We start from the raw sequence: 17,020 nt of genomic DNA on the forward strand, positions 1-17,020 counted from the left end.
CTGCCCCAAATGTGGATGAAATCCCCCATTAAAACAAATGTGGATGACACGCCCTCCATTAAAAAAACACCTATGTGTATGCCACGCCCCCATAAAAACCAATGCGGGCGCCACGCCACCATTAAACACTAATGTGGATGCCACGCCTCCTATTAAAAACCAATGTGGATGTCACGCCCCCACCCCTACATTAAAAAGAAATGTGGATACCACGCCACACATTAAAAAACCCAATCTGGATGTCACGCCCCCATTATAAACCAATGTAGATGCCTCCCCACCCCCATCTAAAATCCTGGTTACGCCAGTGCTGCTAGATACAGTCCAGCCTAACAGTATGCACGTGTACCTAGTCCGTTGTCAATCTGCTGCCACGCCCAGTTCTCGAAGTTGCCCGCCTCGCTCCCCGTGTATCCGTCGACACCCAGAAACACCCCGCCGCCGTCCGCCTCAGTCATATGGATATGGACGCGGTCTGACATCATCACCAAGCCGAAGTCGCGTTCAGCTCGCTGTGTTATCATCAAAATAATAAATATGAGAGTAAACAATCAATTCCGGAATAATGCATTGAATTAAAATTACACTGTCACCTAATTAAAGGCACTCAGTCACAGATGGTTGACCTAATTAATGACTGAACAAAGTATTATCTGAAAATATACACATTTGATTTGTCGCTAAACGTACTTTATTTAACCATCTACATAACTACCATAACCCACTTATTATCAATATTTTGTAAAAATAATTGAATTATGTCGACGGTCCATAATTCGGGGAACAAATAACGGATATTTGGAGCGAAGAGGTGTGACGTATAATTTGTTTGAGTCACGTGACGGGCATCCCCTGAATAACTGCAGTGTTTAAACGATTTGCCAAGCTCGTGTAATGAGAACGCTTGACCGTCCTCTGCGAAGTAGAGTAAATCGAAACAAAAACAATAAAAATAAGTTATTAAAAAATAACAAAAACATGTACTGAATGATAATAAGCTTATACATTAACTTATTTTAGTAACAGAAGCATTTTAAACGGCGACAATCCCGACTAGTTAAGCCTGTGCGTGTAGGCCTACGGCTGGTAAACACCTCCTTAATTTTTTCACTTTGTCAAATTCATTATTTTGCAAAATATGCCATGACCCCATGGGTAATTATTACAGCTGACTTAGGATAGGGATTGTTACATTTTAAAAGAATACTGTGAACTAGACGGTGTTTATATACGAAGTGGCTATATATACGACGACCGTGTATATAGCCTCCGCTTACGAGGGCTGACTATATACACAGCAAAAATGTAGGCGGTAAATAAGTATTTGATTGATCCATATTATCGAACCACATGGAATAGATGCAATACATACTAAGTACGAACGCTGCGTGGTCTGTAAAGGGGGGGGGGGGGGGTAAATATGAATCTAGCGGATTCTTTTGTGTACGTTTTCCATAGACACCTACTGTATATGAATAGCGTAATATTGCCCCTGCAGTACTCAAATAATAATAATAATAATAATAATAATAATAATATAATAATAATAATCATAATAATAATCATGATGATGATGATGATGAATAAAAATAAATAAAAATTAAAAATTATCAGCTGCTGAGATACCATCTGAAAGAGAAAATAAATACACACTAACTACGAACATTACACAAACTAAAACAAAAAAACAACAACAACAACAAAGAAATTTTTCTTCTTCTGCGTTCCCAAGGCCATGCTCAGACTTCCAGTCCTGTTCTCACCAGGAAGTCCGCTGTCCGTCGAAGGGACGACGTCGGTCCCCAAAGTTTCTCTTTTAGGTCCACCGGATACGGCCAGGTTTCTTGTCTCAGGGTGCTATATGATGGACAGGACTGAAGAATGTGTTCAGGCGTTTGGGCATCTGTACCACAGGGACATTCATCAGTGTGGGCAAGTCTGAGTCTAGAGAGGTGGGTTGAGATACCCGCTGAAGTTTGCTTCCTGTTTTTGAGAGCCTGTCTGCTTCTTCATTGCCTGACACGCTACAGTGGGATGGTATTCATTGAAGGATTATGTTTGTTCGTTTTGACATATCTTGAAGTTCCCTCCTGATATTCAACAGGATATGTTCGCCGCAATGTGTCTGGAGGCTCTGTAGTAGAGATCTGCAGTCTGTAAGCAAAACGGTGTTGGGAGACAGTTTATCTTGTAAGTTTAGTACTTTAGCTGCTTCAAGTAGTCCGCATGCCTCAGCTCTGAAGTTGGTGGAGAGATATCTAGTTGCGATGGACTTCGATGTGAAGCTTCCATCAACATATCTGACAACATATCAACATACACCCTCCTCCATTGTTGACAGCATTTTCAGTAGAGCCATCTGTATAGACTTGGGTCCAGGAATCTCTGTGGTAATCCCTGTTCAACACCTCGAGGGTAAGGGCTTTGAGTTCTGCCTCTGTGTGTTCCTCCTTGTTACCAACTCCTGGCAGGTCTATGATGGTGGTAACATTTTCAGTTTCCCAGTCTTCATAGTCCTGGAGAGGTTCGCCCTGTTGGTCTAGTGGTGGCAAGCATTCTGCATGTTGTCTCTGAAGTATGATTTATGCTCTGTCTCCTGAGTCTGTTCTTGGTAGGATCTCTCAGGCTTGTATGCAGTGGATGAGATTGCATTCTCTTGAGTTTTTCGCATTGTCGGAGTAGTTTTTCTTCCCGCCTTTCTTCAAGTGTATGTATAGACTTGGATGAGGAACTTACGATTTGCCCCCCACTTTGTGCCTGCTAACTTCTTCATGATAGCCCATTTTCTTGGTTGCCTTATTTTCCATTGTTTTAACGTGTGGTATCCATGAAAGCCTTCTATCCGGTGTCACACCAAGGTAGGTTGGTGTATCCTGTTGGAGGATGTTTCCACCTTGGAGATAAAGGTTGTATTGTTCTTTCTTTGTTGAAAGGGAAAAACGGGTGGCTTGTGTTTTATTTTTGTTGATAGTGACCATCCACTCTTTTGCCCAGTCAGAGATAGTATTCATTACATCCTGTATTCTGATGTTTGCTGTGTTGATTTGTTCAGAGGATGTCCATATTGCCAGATCATCTGCATGGATGGCTTTTGAGATGTATATTGAGAGGTGGTCTACAATGTCATCTATGAAGATGATAAAGAGTGTTGGCAACAAAGAAATTAAAAAACAATATAACCCCCGCCTCCCCTCCCCCTCCCCCAATATTGTTTTTTTTTTTTTTTTTTTTTTTTTTTTTTTTTTTAATAAAAACAAAATAATCGTTTGCTCAGTACCCTGCTTAAGCAAATGTTCCTCTTTTTTTTTCGATAATTTTCCGGGGAAGCACACACCCCTCTCCCCCCGTAAACATTGCTCGCCTCAGTCTAGAGCCTCCTTGCTAAAATCACTGCACGTGTGCCTGCAGTAGTTCTGTGTACGGTAGCTCCGTAAAAAAAAACCCAACTCTAATAATAATTTTTAAAAAATTAAAATTAAATAAATAAAAAATAAATAAACCAAAAAGTCCAACAAAAAACTATAAATTAAAAAATTATAATGAACAAAAATCGTGAGTTTATTTTCCAACTATTTATTATTTTATTTCAGCGTATCTACTGTTATTTTGTCCTGAAATAATATATTTAAAATTAAATTTAAGTCACTATACACGGCGGTCGTGTATATAAAATTCAAGGGTGCATTACACGTGTACGGCTGTCGTATATATAGCCTCATCAATACTTGGTTTTGTCATACATTTTAGACTCCTCATAAAAGAGTTCCATTTTTTTTTTTTTTTTAGCTGCTCACTTGTTGTCATGGGATTCCCTCAGTCGTGGTTCAATTAAAAAGGTTTGGGTGATATAATAGCGAGGTTTGGTATTCCAAATTAATGTAATTTCCATTCATAATCCATATTTAGAGAACTAAGGCCCACTAAATATGTTACTGAGTGCCTTTAATAATCATTGAAATGAGACGTTTGATTGATTGTTCCACGGTGAAGAGCAAGACGAAAAAGCTACATCTTCTAATGAAATTAACACTATCGAAACTGATTGCTCCCTAACGTGTAAGGAATAGCGATTTATCTCATATAGAATAATACAGCTCGTATTACATAAAGAACATTGATGAATCACAGCAACCCCACACTTCACAACTCCTAAAATAAAGTGTATAAAAATATAAAATACGTGCTTTTTTATTTTAAAATGAATAAAAGGATTTATGTCTAACGATATTACCTCGAAGATTAAAGGACAGTGATTCAAAGCTGCCTGGGCAATGCTGAGCAAGTCGCCATTGACTTTGGGTCGAAACATCAGCTGAATTGCGGTCCCTGCTGCAGCGTAAATATCCTGATCCGATTGACTTGATCCGATTTCTGTTCTGGTCTGGTACCCGCGGATCACCATCAACTAATAATTACAATTTCTATTAGATACAAATAATTATGATAATGGCATTTTGTGATTAGTAGTTGTTTGTTTTTAGGGAAGGGGGGGGGGGGATTACTTGTCGTATAAATTCTTTAATTTTTTATTTCAAATATCTGCTATTGTATTTTGACTTGTAACATTTGCTGTATAATAGTACGTCGAGTTCTGAAATGTGTCTTTGTTACAAAGATTTATAATTTTGTGAGATCTGTTTTGTGTTTTATTTTGCGAGTGCTACAACGGTACCTGACTTTGTGATGTGTGTGATCGAATCGTAATTTGTGAGATTTGGAATCCCACTCAGTTTGTGAGATCGTCGTACGTGATTTGATTTCTGAGATCTACCATTGATTCCTCTTTGTAGGATCGGTCAATCGTATCTTTATTGTGGAATTTACCAGCATATCTCGACGTGTGAGATCAAGTACTCTGAGTAGTGAGGTATACCGGTGAACATATATCTGGCAAAACCCAGATGACGTTGGCTTGTTTTCCTACCGGTTTATCCTGGTTCGTGAGATCCACCATGACTTTCTCTGCGCATGCTATAAGAACTGGGTGAGCCCGGAAGTAGCGGTCATTCTGCGACTTGACGTGGCTCACTAAGATAGTGAGTGCCAGCCGCTCCATTTCTACGTTATTAGCCTCAGAATCAAACAGATAACTCCCTAGAAACAAAATGTAATGTTATTAGCAGCATAATCAAACAGATAAATCCCTAGAAACAAAATGTAATGTTATTAGCAGCATAATCAAACAGATAACTCCCTAGAAACACATTGTAATGTTATTAGCCGCAGAATCAAACAGATACATTTCTAGAAACAAAATGTAATGTTATTAGCCGCAGAATCAAACAGATAAATTCCTAGAAACAAAATGTAATGTTATTAGCCGCAGAATCAAAGAGATAAATTCCTAGAAACAAAATGTAATGTTATTAGCCGCAGAGTAAAACATATTACTTCCTAGAAACAAATTGTAGGCCTAATGTTGTTAGCCGCAATCAAATAGATAACTCCCTAGAAACAAAATATAATGTTATTAACAGCATAATCAAACAGATAACTCCCTAGAAACAAATTGTAATATTATTAGCAGCAGTGTAATGTTATTAGCCGCAGAATCAAACAGATAAATTTCTAGAAACAAAAGGTAATGTTATTAGCCGCAGAGTGAAACATATTACTTGCTAGAAACAAATTGTAGGCCTAATGTTGTTAGCCGCAATCAAATAGATAACTCCCTATAAACAAAATGTAATGTTATTAACAGCATAATCAAACAGATAACTCCCTAGAAACACATTGTAATGTTATTAGCCGCAGAATCAAACAGATAAATTTCTAGAAACAAAATATAATGTTATTAGCCGCAGAATCAAACAGATAAATTCCTAAAAACAAAATGTAATGTTATTAGCCGCAGAGTGAAACATATTACTTCCTAGAAACAAATTGTAGGCCTAATGTTGTTAGCCGCAATCAAATAGATAACTCCCTAGAAACACATTGTAATGTTATTAGCCGCAGAATCAAACAGATAAAGTGCAAGAAACAAAATGTAATGTTATCAGCCGCAGAGTGAAACATATTACTTCCTACAAACAAATTGTAGGCCTAATGTTGTTAGCCGCAATCAACTAGACAACTCCCTAGAAACAAATTGTAGGCCTAATGTTGTTAGCCGCAATCAACTAGACAACTCCCTAGAAACAAATTGTAGGCCTAATGTTGTTAGTCGCAATCAAATAGACAACTCCCTAGAAACAAATTGTAGGCCTAATGTTGTTAGCCGCAATCAAATAGACAACTCCCTAGAAACAAGTTGTAGACCTAATGTTGTTAGCCGCAATCAAATAGACAACTCCCTAGAAACAAGTTGTAGGCCTAATGTTGTTAGCCGCAATCAAATAGACAACTCCCTAGAAACAAGTTGTAGGCCTAATGTTGTTAGCCGCAATCAAATAGACAACTCCCTAGAAACAAATTGTAATGTTACCTGCAGTATATCATCTCAGATTGTGACGTTAATAGCCGCAAAGTCAAATCGATAACTTTTTAGAAAGACTAACTTCTTTGAAATAATATTAGCCACCGAGTCAAATAGATATAAACTTCCTTGATACAAATTTGTACATTATTTGCAGCAGTCTTAATAGTTTCTATTCCTACCTGTTCCTACACATCTCTGCTATTTCACTTCCCAGACTGTTCTCTCTAAATAACAGAATTAATTAAGAATGAGAGTCACGTTGTTCTAACCTGTATTTTTGGGGTCAGTGTATTTTGTAGCGCCATCTGGGATTGATTCCGGGTCCACTGTTGGTAAAGTTGTTCCAGCAGGAAACAACACATCTGTGCAAAATAATAAGAACAAAATGCTTGTTTAAAGACACCTTAGTATGTATCCAGCGTAGGAGTAGGCTGGATGGGGAAGGGGGTCGGAGGTTCGGATAGAGATCTGCCAGTCCCAGGGACTGTTTTGACAAATCTAAGCCAGAGAGTGAAAGAAAGAAAGAGAGAGAGAGAGAAAGAAAGAGAAAGAAAGAAAAAGAAAGAGAAAGAAAGAGAAAGAAAGATAGTGAGAGAGAAAGAAAGATAGTAACAAATAGAGAAAAAGAAGAAGAGAGAGAGAGAGAGAGAGAGAGAGAGAGAGAGAGAGAGATGTGATGCCACACTTATGAATGACTATCAAAACGGTGATGATATCACGTGTTCCCGCGAGGTGAGCATATCCTGTCGCTCTGTTGACACCAGTAACAATGAGTACTACCTGAACAGCTGTCTTGGAAACTTGACCCTTTAGTGTGCTACACTCAGCCTGACAAATGACAGCATATGAGGAATTATTGTACAATGGGTATTTTACAATCACAAGATGAAAACAGCTCTGAGTTGAACATAGCCTATGCAGACATAATTCAAACTATTTATACACACAATTTTAAATGAAGACAATACGATCAAATAATAATATAGTTAAAAGATTTTTACGAGTCAGTATTTTGAACAGTATTTAGTGATATTGAAAATGCATGTTTATGATTTACTGAATTAGATTGTACTTATAATTCCAGAAATTAATTTTGAAAATTTCCGAAGGGTGCTTCTGCTATTACAATTAAATAGTTCTTTGAATTTTAGTGTCCTAGATTATTTTAATAATTCTATGTCTTTCGTTTAGTTCCATTTAAATAAGTATTGATATTTATCTTCAGTATCATTTCCCTACCACAGCGTACATAATCTGTTTACGACGGGAGGGCAATTCCAGCGTCTTATTTCTATGAGTAAATACTAGTTGCATGTTCTAAATTTTAGAAGGATGGTCCACAATTAATAAAGTAAGTCTGCTTCTTCAAAACATAAAAATATGTAAGAGTTTCACTAATTACAAGATGAAAACGTAGGCCTATAATATAACCAGTAAGGGTGCTATAGAAATAAAATGAATATTTATCATTATAATCAGTAATAGTGTTATAAGCACTGTATAATTAAAATGAATATTTATCATTATAACCAGTAATAGTGCTATAAGCACTATAGAAATAAAATGAATATTTATCATTATAACCAGTAATAGTGCTATAAACACTATATAATTAAAATGAATATGGTTATATAACGTATCATCAAATTATATTATTTGCGTATGGGTTTATTGGTTTATTGTAGTCATGTTATTTTTAGTTACGAACACTTTGACAAAAAAGGGCGGTGGTAAAGCGCTCGCTTGATGTGCGGTATGTTTGGGATCGATACCCGTCGGTGGGCCCATTGGGCTATTTCTCGTTCCAACCAGTGCACTACGACTCAAAGACCGTGGTATGTGCTAACCTGTCTGTGAGATGGTGCATATAATAGATCCCTTGCTGCATTAGGAAAAGTATAGCGGGTTTCCTCTGATGACTACGTGTCAGAATTACTAAATGTTGACATCCAATAGCTGATGATTAATAAATCAATGTGCTTGTTGTATCCAATGTAGGCTTTAATTAACTGTAAACTTACATAATGGAAAGAAATAAACATTCAACCCATAATACCACATTACCAATATGGCGGTCCCACCGGTGCTAAGTTATTTCGAACTACCGGTGCAACGTAATTAATGTCCCATATTATAAGATAAAAATGTTACGTCATTCTTCCCTCCTAGAAGAAAGTTCACTGTCTTAAGGATACGGGTAAATCACTTATCACCAACCATACCGAGAAGGTTTCTTTATCTCACGAGTGGAACGTCGAATCACAGGCGCATCTCTAGTAGGGATTAGTTCTTGGTCAAACACATTGGTGTGTGGAACAGTGGAATCACTCATGTCAGTAGTGAGTGGAGTAATGGATTCACTCACATCAGTAGCATGACTATCCTGATGATCATCAGTAACATCGGATATACTGTCCCGTGACGCACACTGAGCATCTAAGGTATTGTTTGGATAAGGAGCCAAGTCTCTGAGAGAAACAGTTGATTCACGACCATCCTTATACCGCACATGGGCATAAGTTGGGTTAACCTCTTTCAACTCGACTTGGTCAACCAGCGGATCATTCTTGCTTGATCGGACAAATCTACGAAGTAGGACTGGACCTGGGGTTGTCAGCCACGTTGGGATTGAAGTACCAAAAGATGATCTCCGTTGAAAGCCAAAGAATCTCTCATGAGGAGTTGTATTTGTGGATGTTGAGAGAAGCGATCTGATTGAATGTAGCACATCTGGAAGCACATGTTCCCACTGTGAATCTGGCAGACTCGAGGATTTTAGTGCAAGACGGACAGCCTTCCAAATGATACCATTATACCTTTCAACCTGTCCATTCCCAATCGGATGATATGGAGTAGTTTTGCTTGTCGCTATCCCTCGTTGTGATAAGTAGTTCTTAATCTCTTCCGACAGAAAGGATGATCCACGATCAGAATGGATGTAGCTAGGCAATCCACACAAAGTGAATAACTGGTCGAGGCATTTGATTACAGTAGACGAGTGCATGTTGGGGCAGGGAAATGCAAATGGAAAACGTGAATACTCATCTATTACAGTCAGTATGTACACGTTGCGTGATGCCGAAAGCAATGGCCCCTTGAAATCAATACTTAGTCGTTCCATGGGCTGTGTTGCTTTGACCAATGTACCAGGTATTGGATGATAGAACTGAGGTTTCAGTTCAGCACAAATTTTGCAAGTAGAGCATGTTCTCTTCACCTCCTCAGTAGAAAAAGGTAAGTTCTTTGATCTTACAAAGTGCAACATTCGAGTCACACCTGGATGGCACAAGGCTTTATGGATATCATCTAGGCTAGATGTTGATACTGAAGAAAGAAATGCACGAGTAAAACTGTCTGGTGCCACGTTGTCCTTTCCAGGCCTATACTTCACAGTGTAGCAAAATGAAGCTAGTTCAATTCTCCAGTCTTGTATCTTGTTATTCTTGATTTTTGAACGTTTCCTGTTGTCCAGCATGAAAGCTACAGAGCGCTGATCTGTTACCAGTGTGAAATGGCGACCAGCCAGAAAATGGCGCCACTTGCGCACAGCTTCAATGATAGCTGTCGCCTCTTTCTCTAAAGGTGGGTAATGTAGTTCGCTACCCTGCAGTGTTCTTGACATGAATGCAACTGGCCGACCACCTTGGTTTAATGTCGCAGATATGGCAACTTCAGAAGCGTCACACTCAACCACAAAAGGACGACTTTCATCTATGGATTGTAGTGCTGCTCCTTCAAGCTCCTTTTTTAGCAGATCAAAAGCTTCAAGGGCAGTCTTACTTAATGGGAAGGCATTAGCACTCACAAGTGGCTGTATTTTGTCAGAAAAGTTCGGTATCCATTTGGCATAGTAAGCGAACATACCAACAACTCTTCTTAGAGAACGCACATTGGTGGGAGGAGGAAATTCCTGTAGAGGTTTAAGTCTTTCTTCATCTGGTTTGATGACGCCATTACCAACATGATACCCAAGAATATTGATGGATGTCTTGTTTTCCACAGATTTGTTTTTGTTAAGAGTTAAATTTCTTTGCTCTACAGCTTCAAGAAACTTACTAACATTTGCATCATGTTCCTGCTGATCACGGCCTGCAACTGTGATATTATCTAGATACGGGAATGTGTCTCTGAGTGCCTCCTCTTCAACCATCCTGTCCATGGCTCTCTGAAAAACGGCCACACCATTTGTAAGACCAAACGGAATTCGGCAGAATTGGTAGAGTCTACCATTTGCCTCAAATCCTGTGAACTTCCTATCAGGTTCTTGTATTGGAACTTGATGATATGCACTTTTAAGATCAAATGTTGAAAACACTTTGTAGTGTGCGAGGTTATTGACCATCTCATCAATTCTAGGCAGTGGATACGCATCAAGCTCTGTATACTGATTTATGGTCTGGGAATAGTCCACACACAGTCGTTTCTTGTGTCGTTGTAAAGGATCCTTGACAACTACAACTTGTGCACGCCAAGGTGATGTACTGGGCTCAATAATACCATCTGCGAGAAGACGAATGATTTCTTGTTCTATAAAGTTCTTGTCATCCTTGCTGAAACGCCGGGACTTTGTTGCAATAGGTTTAAACTCAGGAAGAAGATTTGCAAACAATGATGATTCACCCAGTGAAGCTACTGAAAGTGCCGATACTGATTTTGTCCTAGGGATTACCAAATCAGGATTACTGCCATCAAATTCAATGATAACACACTTGTGTTGCTCTGGAAAATCTTGTCCAAGAATGAGGTCACTGCAAAGATTCTTAAGAACACCCAGTCGAGTGGATGTATAAACATGACCATTTATGTTTAAGTCCACCAAACAGTGCCCAAGAACATGGGTCTTTAGAGTCGTCATGGCCATAGATATATCTTGAGATGAAGGAGAGATTTTAAGCTTCAGGTTTTTGGCGACGTGTTCACTTACGAAACTATCTGAGCTACCAGAGTCAATTAGAGCTGTTAGATTATGTCCACAGATAGAAACACACAAAGAAGCTTGAGACAGACTCTGGGGACAAGCGGCAGTAATTGAACAGATTGTTGGTGAAAATATTGCAGCTGAAGTACTGTTATTACTTTTGTTAGATCTGGACTGACATACTTTTGCGAAATGACCTTTAATGCCACATTTATTACAACACACATCCCGAGCTGGGCATGCCCTCCTATTATGAGTGGCTCCTCCACAGAAAAAGCATTTCTTTCCTGTTGGATATGTTGTAGCTAGAGGATGTTCACGTGGAACGGGTACTTCATCGGTCGAAGAAGTGTCGATACTTGCAGCTGAACATCTCCCTGATGACGTATATGATTCGGAATTTTTCTGTGCCAGGTCTAGAGCATTTGCTTGATCAAAAGCTGTACTAAGATCTAGTTGCTTGTTTTCCAGAAGTCGTTGACGAATTAGTGGAGAGGAAATCCCGTTAATAAAAGCATCTCGAATTAGTTCTTCACGATATTGCTCTGCATTGACAGGTTTGAGATTACAATCCCTACTGAGCTTTCTTAATTCTTGTAGGAATTCACTCAGGGTTTCACTAGACTGTTGTTGTCTGGTTGCAAGCAAATGGCGAGCGAATATTTCATTTGGTGGCTTAATATACAAATTCGTCAGTGTTGTAATAGCAGTATCATAATCATTGCAGTCTTCAATGTATTCATAAACATTATGACTCACGTAATTGATCAGAGTTCTGTACTTGTTAGGAGCATGATCACCACATTCGTCGATGAAATTTGTGAATGTCCGATGCCAGTGTTTCCATTCTTTTGCAGCGGTGGGAGAATTTGGGTCTAAGTCGAGACGAGCAGGTTTCAAGAGAGTGTCCATGATAAACAGTTAATTAAATTGTTGTATCCAATGTAGGCTTTAATTAACTGTAAACTTACATAATGGAAAGAAATAAACATTCAACCCATAATACCACATTACCAATATGGCGGTCCCACCGGTGCTAAGTTATTTCGAACTACCGGTGCAACGTAATTAATGTCCCATATTATAAGATAAAAATGTTACGTCAGTGCTCTAGTGGTGTCGTCAAACAAAGCAATCTTTTTTTGACAAAGGATTCAACGCCTTCTGAAAAAGAAAAAAAAAACACGTGGGTGTAGGCCTACCAACATTCTCTCTTCGTTTTATTCATTTCTAAAGTAGTGTATTTTAGTTTATTATTTTCACACGTTAAGTAATTTTAACTGGTACTAACATGTTTGTCATTCAGTAACCAGTCCAGACATATCCTCCAGGTGTTGTTATTATCAAACTGGTGAAGCGTGTTAAACTAGGTATTGACAAAGACTCGGAAAACAACATTTATTCAACACGACGCATGCCCGGACATCGATCTATAACACTCTTATTGAAGTGTGAAAATATCTTCCAAACTATTGTAATGGTTATTATTACACATTTTAGACCGGCTTAAGTTCCACTCGGGGAGGATATTATATAAACCAGAGTATTCCTTGTCATATATGTTAACAAAATGTTTTGGTAAACGGGTTTCTGGTGGTGGGTGTGGAAAATATGGGGGTCGTAGTAGGTCATCTACTAATAGCACTATTGAGAGAGCAGATAACCTTTCAAATGATGATAGAAACATCAAACTTGGCACAGATGATCTCCCTGGGGCGTTCGTCAAATCCAACCAAAGAACCAATTGAATTTTCAATATGGCGACCATTTTTCAAGATGGCCACCATACTGTCCTACAAATGTTTGTTATTGGGATTATTTTAAAAGAGTTTTTCGATATTAGTCATTTTATATTATTTTTACATGTTTAGAAACATGCTGAACCTAACGTCTGATATGTAACAAAGGCCTCTGACGGTGGGAGTGGCAAATAGTGGGTGTCAGTGTATGGCCACCTCGCCAAAACATGGGCACCTACTATTAGAACTGTTGGCAGAGCAGATACCAGAAATGATCTTTCAAGCGGAGATATAAGCATGCAACTTTGCACAGATGAGTTCTTAGGGGAGTTCTTCAAATCAATGAGCAACTTGAAATGTAAATATGGCTGTAATATTTCAGGATGGCCTCCATTTTGTCCAACCACTGTCCGTTATTGACATGTGTAATAACTTTGTCCGATTTTAGCTATCTCAGTGACTTTTTATGTATTAGTATTTAAAACCATTTTAAAAGTAATTCTATATTTAAAATACTATCAGAATTAATGTTTTTTATTCAAAATGGCTGCCATATTTCCAGCAAACATAGTCACCAGCTACAATAGAAGAACACAAGTTGGAACCAGTATACCTTGTTACATATCCAAACTACTTGACCGTATCATGGAGATCAATCAATATCTTCTTTTGTCTGCAGCCTGTTTAAGTTGTCTGTTAATTAACTGATATTATTATTAATTTACCTTTTTAGTTCCGTATTTCTACCTAGTTGTACATATTATACGTACTATTTTTACAACTAGACTAAAGAAAATAAATAAATAAGGCGGCTACAGGTACTATAAACTAATCCTTATTATCCTGTCCATCTGTGTAATAATGTTTACGTCATCCATCAGAGCATGCTAGGTGCCCCCGACCCCGCATGCTATCATTTGTTTGACCATGTGATTATTTGCATTGGAACATACTAACAATATAGCCTGGAACATACTAACAATATAGCCTGCTTTAGCCTTGGCACTTTTTTGTCATGACCTTAAGACGTAAATGTTAGATGACAGGCAACATAACAGTGGGATTACTTTCCATGAGATAACGTTTTGACTATAAATTAATTCTATCCCATACTGTGTTGTCAACATTTACCATATACCGGTAGTTATGATTTTTACATATTTACTCTTCAAAAGAAGAAACGCAAAACCACATTGTCGTAACATTTGGAGAATTGATTTAATTATTGAATGGTGAGTCCGATAATTATCAAATGTTGCAGGATTGTTCACAATTCACTCTAGTCCATTGTGAGTAAGTGATAGGACACACCACCAAGGTCAAGGTCATCTGGAGTCAATACCGGGTGTGGCCTCCGCGTGTGTTGACAACTGCCTGGCACCGCCTGCCCATTGAAGCAACCAGAGTACGGATGACGTCCCGGGGGATGGTGGCCCACTCGGCCTGCAAGGCTGCTGCCAGCTCGGGCAGGGTCTGGGGCTGTGGTTGTCGCTGTCGGAGGCGTCGGTCCAACTCGTCCCATAGATGCTCAATTGGGTTCAAATCCGGTGATATCGATGGCCAAGGAAGGACATTAATGTTGTTGTTCTGTAGGAAAGCCGTTGTGAGACGTGCTGTGTGAGGCCTGGCGTTGTCATGTTGGAACACTGCGTTGGCGTTGGCCATAACTGGAACGATGTGTGGCCGGAGGATCTGGTCAATGTAGCCCTGTGCATTCAGGTTGCCCTGCACGTGGACCAGGTCAGTTCTGCCAGTGTGTGAGATGGCTGCCCACACCATGACACTACCCCCGCCGAATCTGTCCACTTCCTGCACGCAGTTTGCCGCATAACGTTCACCACGACGCCTATACACGCGACATCTTCCATCATGACGTCGGAGCAGAAATCGGGACTCGTCACTGAACCACACCTGTCTCCATCGCAGTTGAGGCCATTGTCGATGAATCTGGCACCACTGCAGTCGGAGTCGACGGTGTTGTGGTGTTAAGATGACACCTCGAACTGGACGTCTGGCACGAATTCCTACCTCACGTAGGCGGTTCCGTACGGTCTGGTCGGATATCCTGCGCAAACCTGGTATTGCTGCGGCTGTGGAGGTGGCAGTAGTCAATCGTTCCCGAAGGTGGCGTACCCGGATGTAGCGGTCCTGCCCGGGGGTAGTGACCCGTGGTCTACCGGATCTAGGGAGGTCACGTGTTGATCCATGTTGCTGGTAACGGTCCCACAGTCTGGAGATGGTGCTTGGGGACACATGGAATGCCCTGGCAACGGCCGTTCTGGATTCGCCTGCGTCTAGTCGGCCGATGGCATTGTTTCTCTGCGGTTCACTGAGACGTGGCATGTCCTGGATTGTCAACTGTCGGCCAGATACAGAGGCCAGGCAAGCGAACACCCTGCACTTTTATACTGTCGGTGTTCATGTTGCACGTGCAGACAACGCACGTGCAGTGGTGACATGGTTTGCACGTGGCTGCGTTTTTGCGAATATTCACATTTTGGAACTTTATTGTACAGTAGCTGCGTTTTATCGAATGTAACCGTGGGAATGTGTTTGGGACATGCAATGACCTTATATTCACAAAGCATGAACCGGTAGGAAACATAAAATCGGAGTTATAACCCATTTGTACCCTTTTGCGTTTCTTTTTTTGAAGAGTATATAAAACCTGTACACAAATGAAGGCTGTCGTATCCTTTGCTCCAATATCATCAGTTTGATGATAAATCATTCTAAATGACATAATGCCTTCAAATAAACTCTTTTAATATACATATTATTCTACGAGCTCAAGACCACACTGTAAATGTTAAAAAGCAGGCAACTACTGTACAGTGCGTGTACTATTAATTTGGATAGGAGTCTGCATATTTTGGGGTGTTGGGTATATTTCCCCGAATGTTTTGGTACAGATATCAGAAACCAATGTAGCAAGACATTGCTCGTCAAGACCTTGCTGACACAACTTGTTTTATACTTGATTGAAAGAGACTGCCATCTATTCAAGTAATACATTGACTAATGATCAAATTAGATCTGGTTATTTCACTATGTATACTCATGTGCCATCGAAAGTCTTATATTATGGTCGAACGAGCCAAAAGAGCATGTTTGTCAGTGATGGTAGTAAGATAACAATGCTGAGCGTCTGTGGGTGGAAGCAGTTTTAGTAATAAAGAAGATGTGTTTTTTGATAATAATGTTTTCATGTAGTTTTACAATGGCCATTGATTACTAGTATATCTTACTATCGGCTTGCACTGACATCCGAGGCATAGAAACATTGCCCAGGAGACTACATCTCAAGTGCGTTCTGTACTGTGCTCTCAAGTGCGTTCTGTACTGTGCTCTCAAGTGCGTTCTGTACTGTGCTCTCAAGTGCGTTCTGTACTATGCTCGCCAAAGGTTTTATGACTGATGTCTCATAAACTACGTTGCTTGAAACACGTTTTTTTCTTCTTCAAAGATCATTAGTTAGATACCTTCTTCTGAGATAGTAGAATCATGGGGAGTTCATGAACAGTGACAGTCCAACAATTGTATCAACTCATGCAGACTTGCCAGTCAGTGTTTGTATATAATATGTGCTTAGTACAGTGATTACCATGGCATTGGGATGAATGCCCACATGTTGTAATCAATTTTATATTATATGGATGGTATAAAATAATCTGATTATAACGTCTTCGTTGATTTCGGTACAGGAACAAATAATACCTGTTGAATAATTGGTAGCATTTTTTGTCTCTCCTTGGAATCGTCCACTAGATAGAACTAGTATGAACTGATTCTGAGGTTTTACTAACCAATCAACAGCTTCATATTCTTTGTTCCGCATTGTACCTCTGGGTAGTACCCGCAAATAATCTGAGCCCATCTCTGACTTAGGAACAACGTCTCTACTTATGACAGCAGAATTACAAAGGACCATCACAACCTTCG

The 17,020-nt window shown here is 39.5% G+C and overlaps 1 protein-coding gene across 1 annotated transcript in view; it reads right to left on the reverse strand.

The window, feature by feature from the left end:
* Positions 1–17,020, reverse strand: part of LOC121380136 — a 36,261-nt gene that overhangs the window by 16,224 nt on the left and 3,017 nt on the right. The window contains exons 2-5 of the mRNA XM_041508917.1: positions 6,691–6,783; positions 4,925–5,094; positions 4,232–4,405; positions 350–512 (exon numbers count right to left, since the gene is read on the reverse strand). Of these exons, the coding sequence (XP_041364851.1) occupies positions 350–512; positions 4,232–4,405; positions 4,925–5,094; positions 6,691–6,783 (600 nt within the window). The remainder of the gene's footprint in view (positions 1–349; positions 513–4,231; positions 4,406–4,924; positions 5,095–6,690; positions 6,784–17,020) is intronic.

This window comes from Gigantopelta aegis, chromosome 8 (assembly GCF_016097555.1).
Source record: "Gigantopelta aegis isolate Gae_Host chromosome 8, Gae_host_genome, whole genome shotgun sequence".
Taxonomy (NCBI): domain Eukaryota; kingdom Metazoa; phylum Mollusca; class Gastropoda; order Neomphalida; family Peltospiridae; genus Gigantopelta; species Gigantopelta aegis.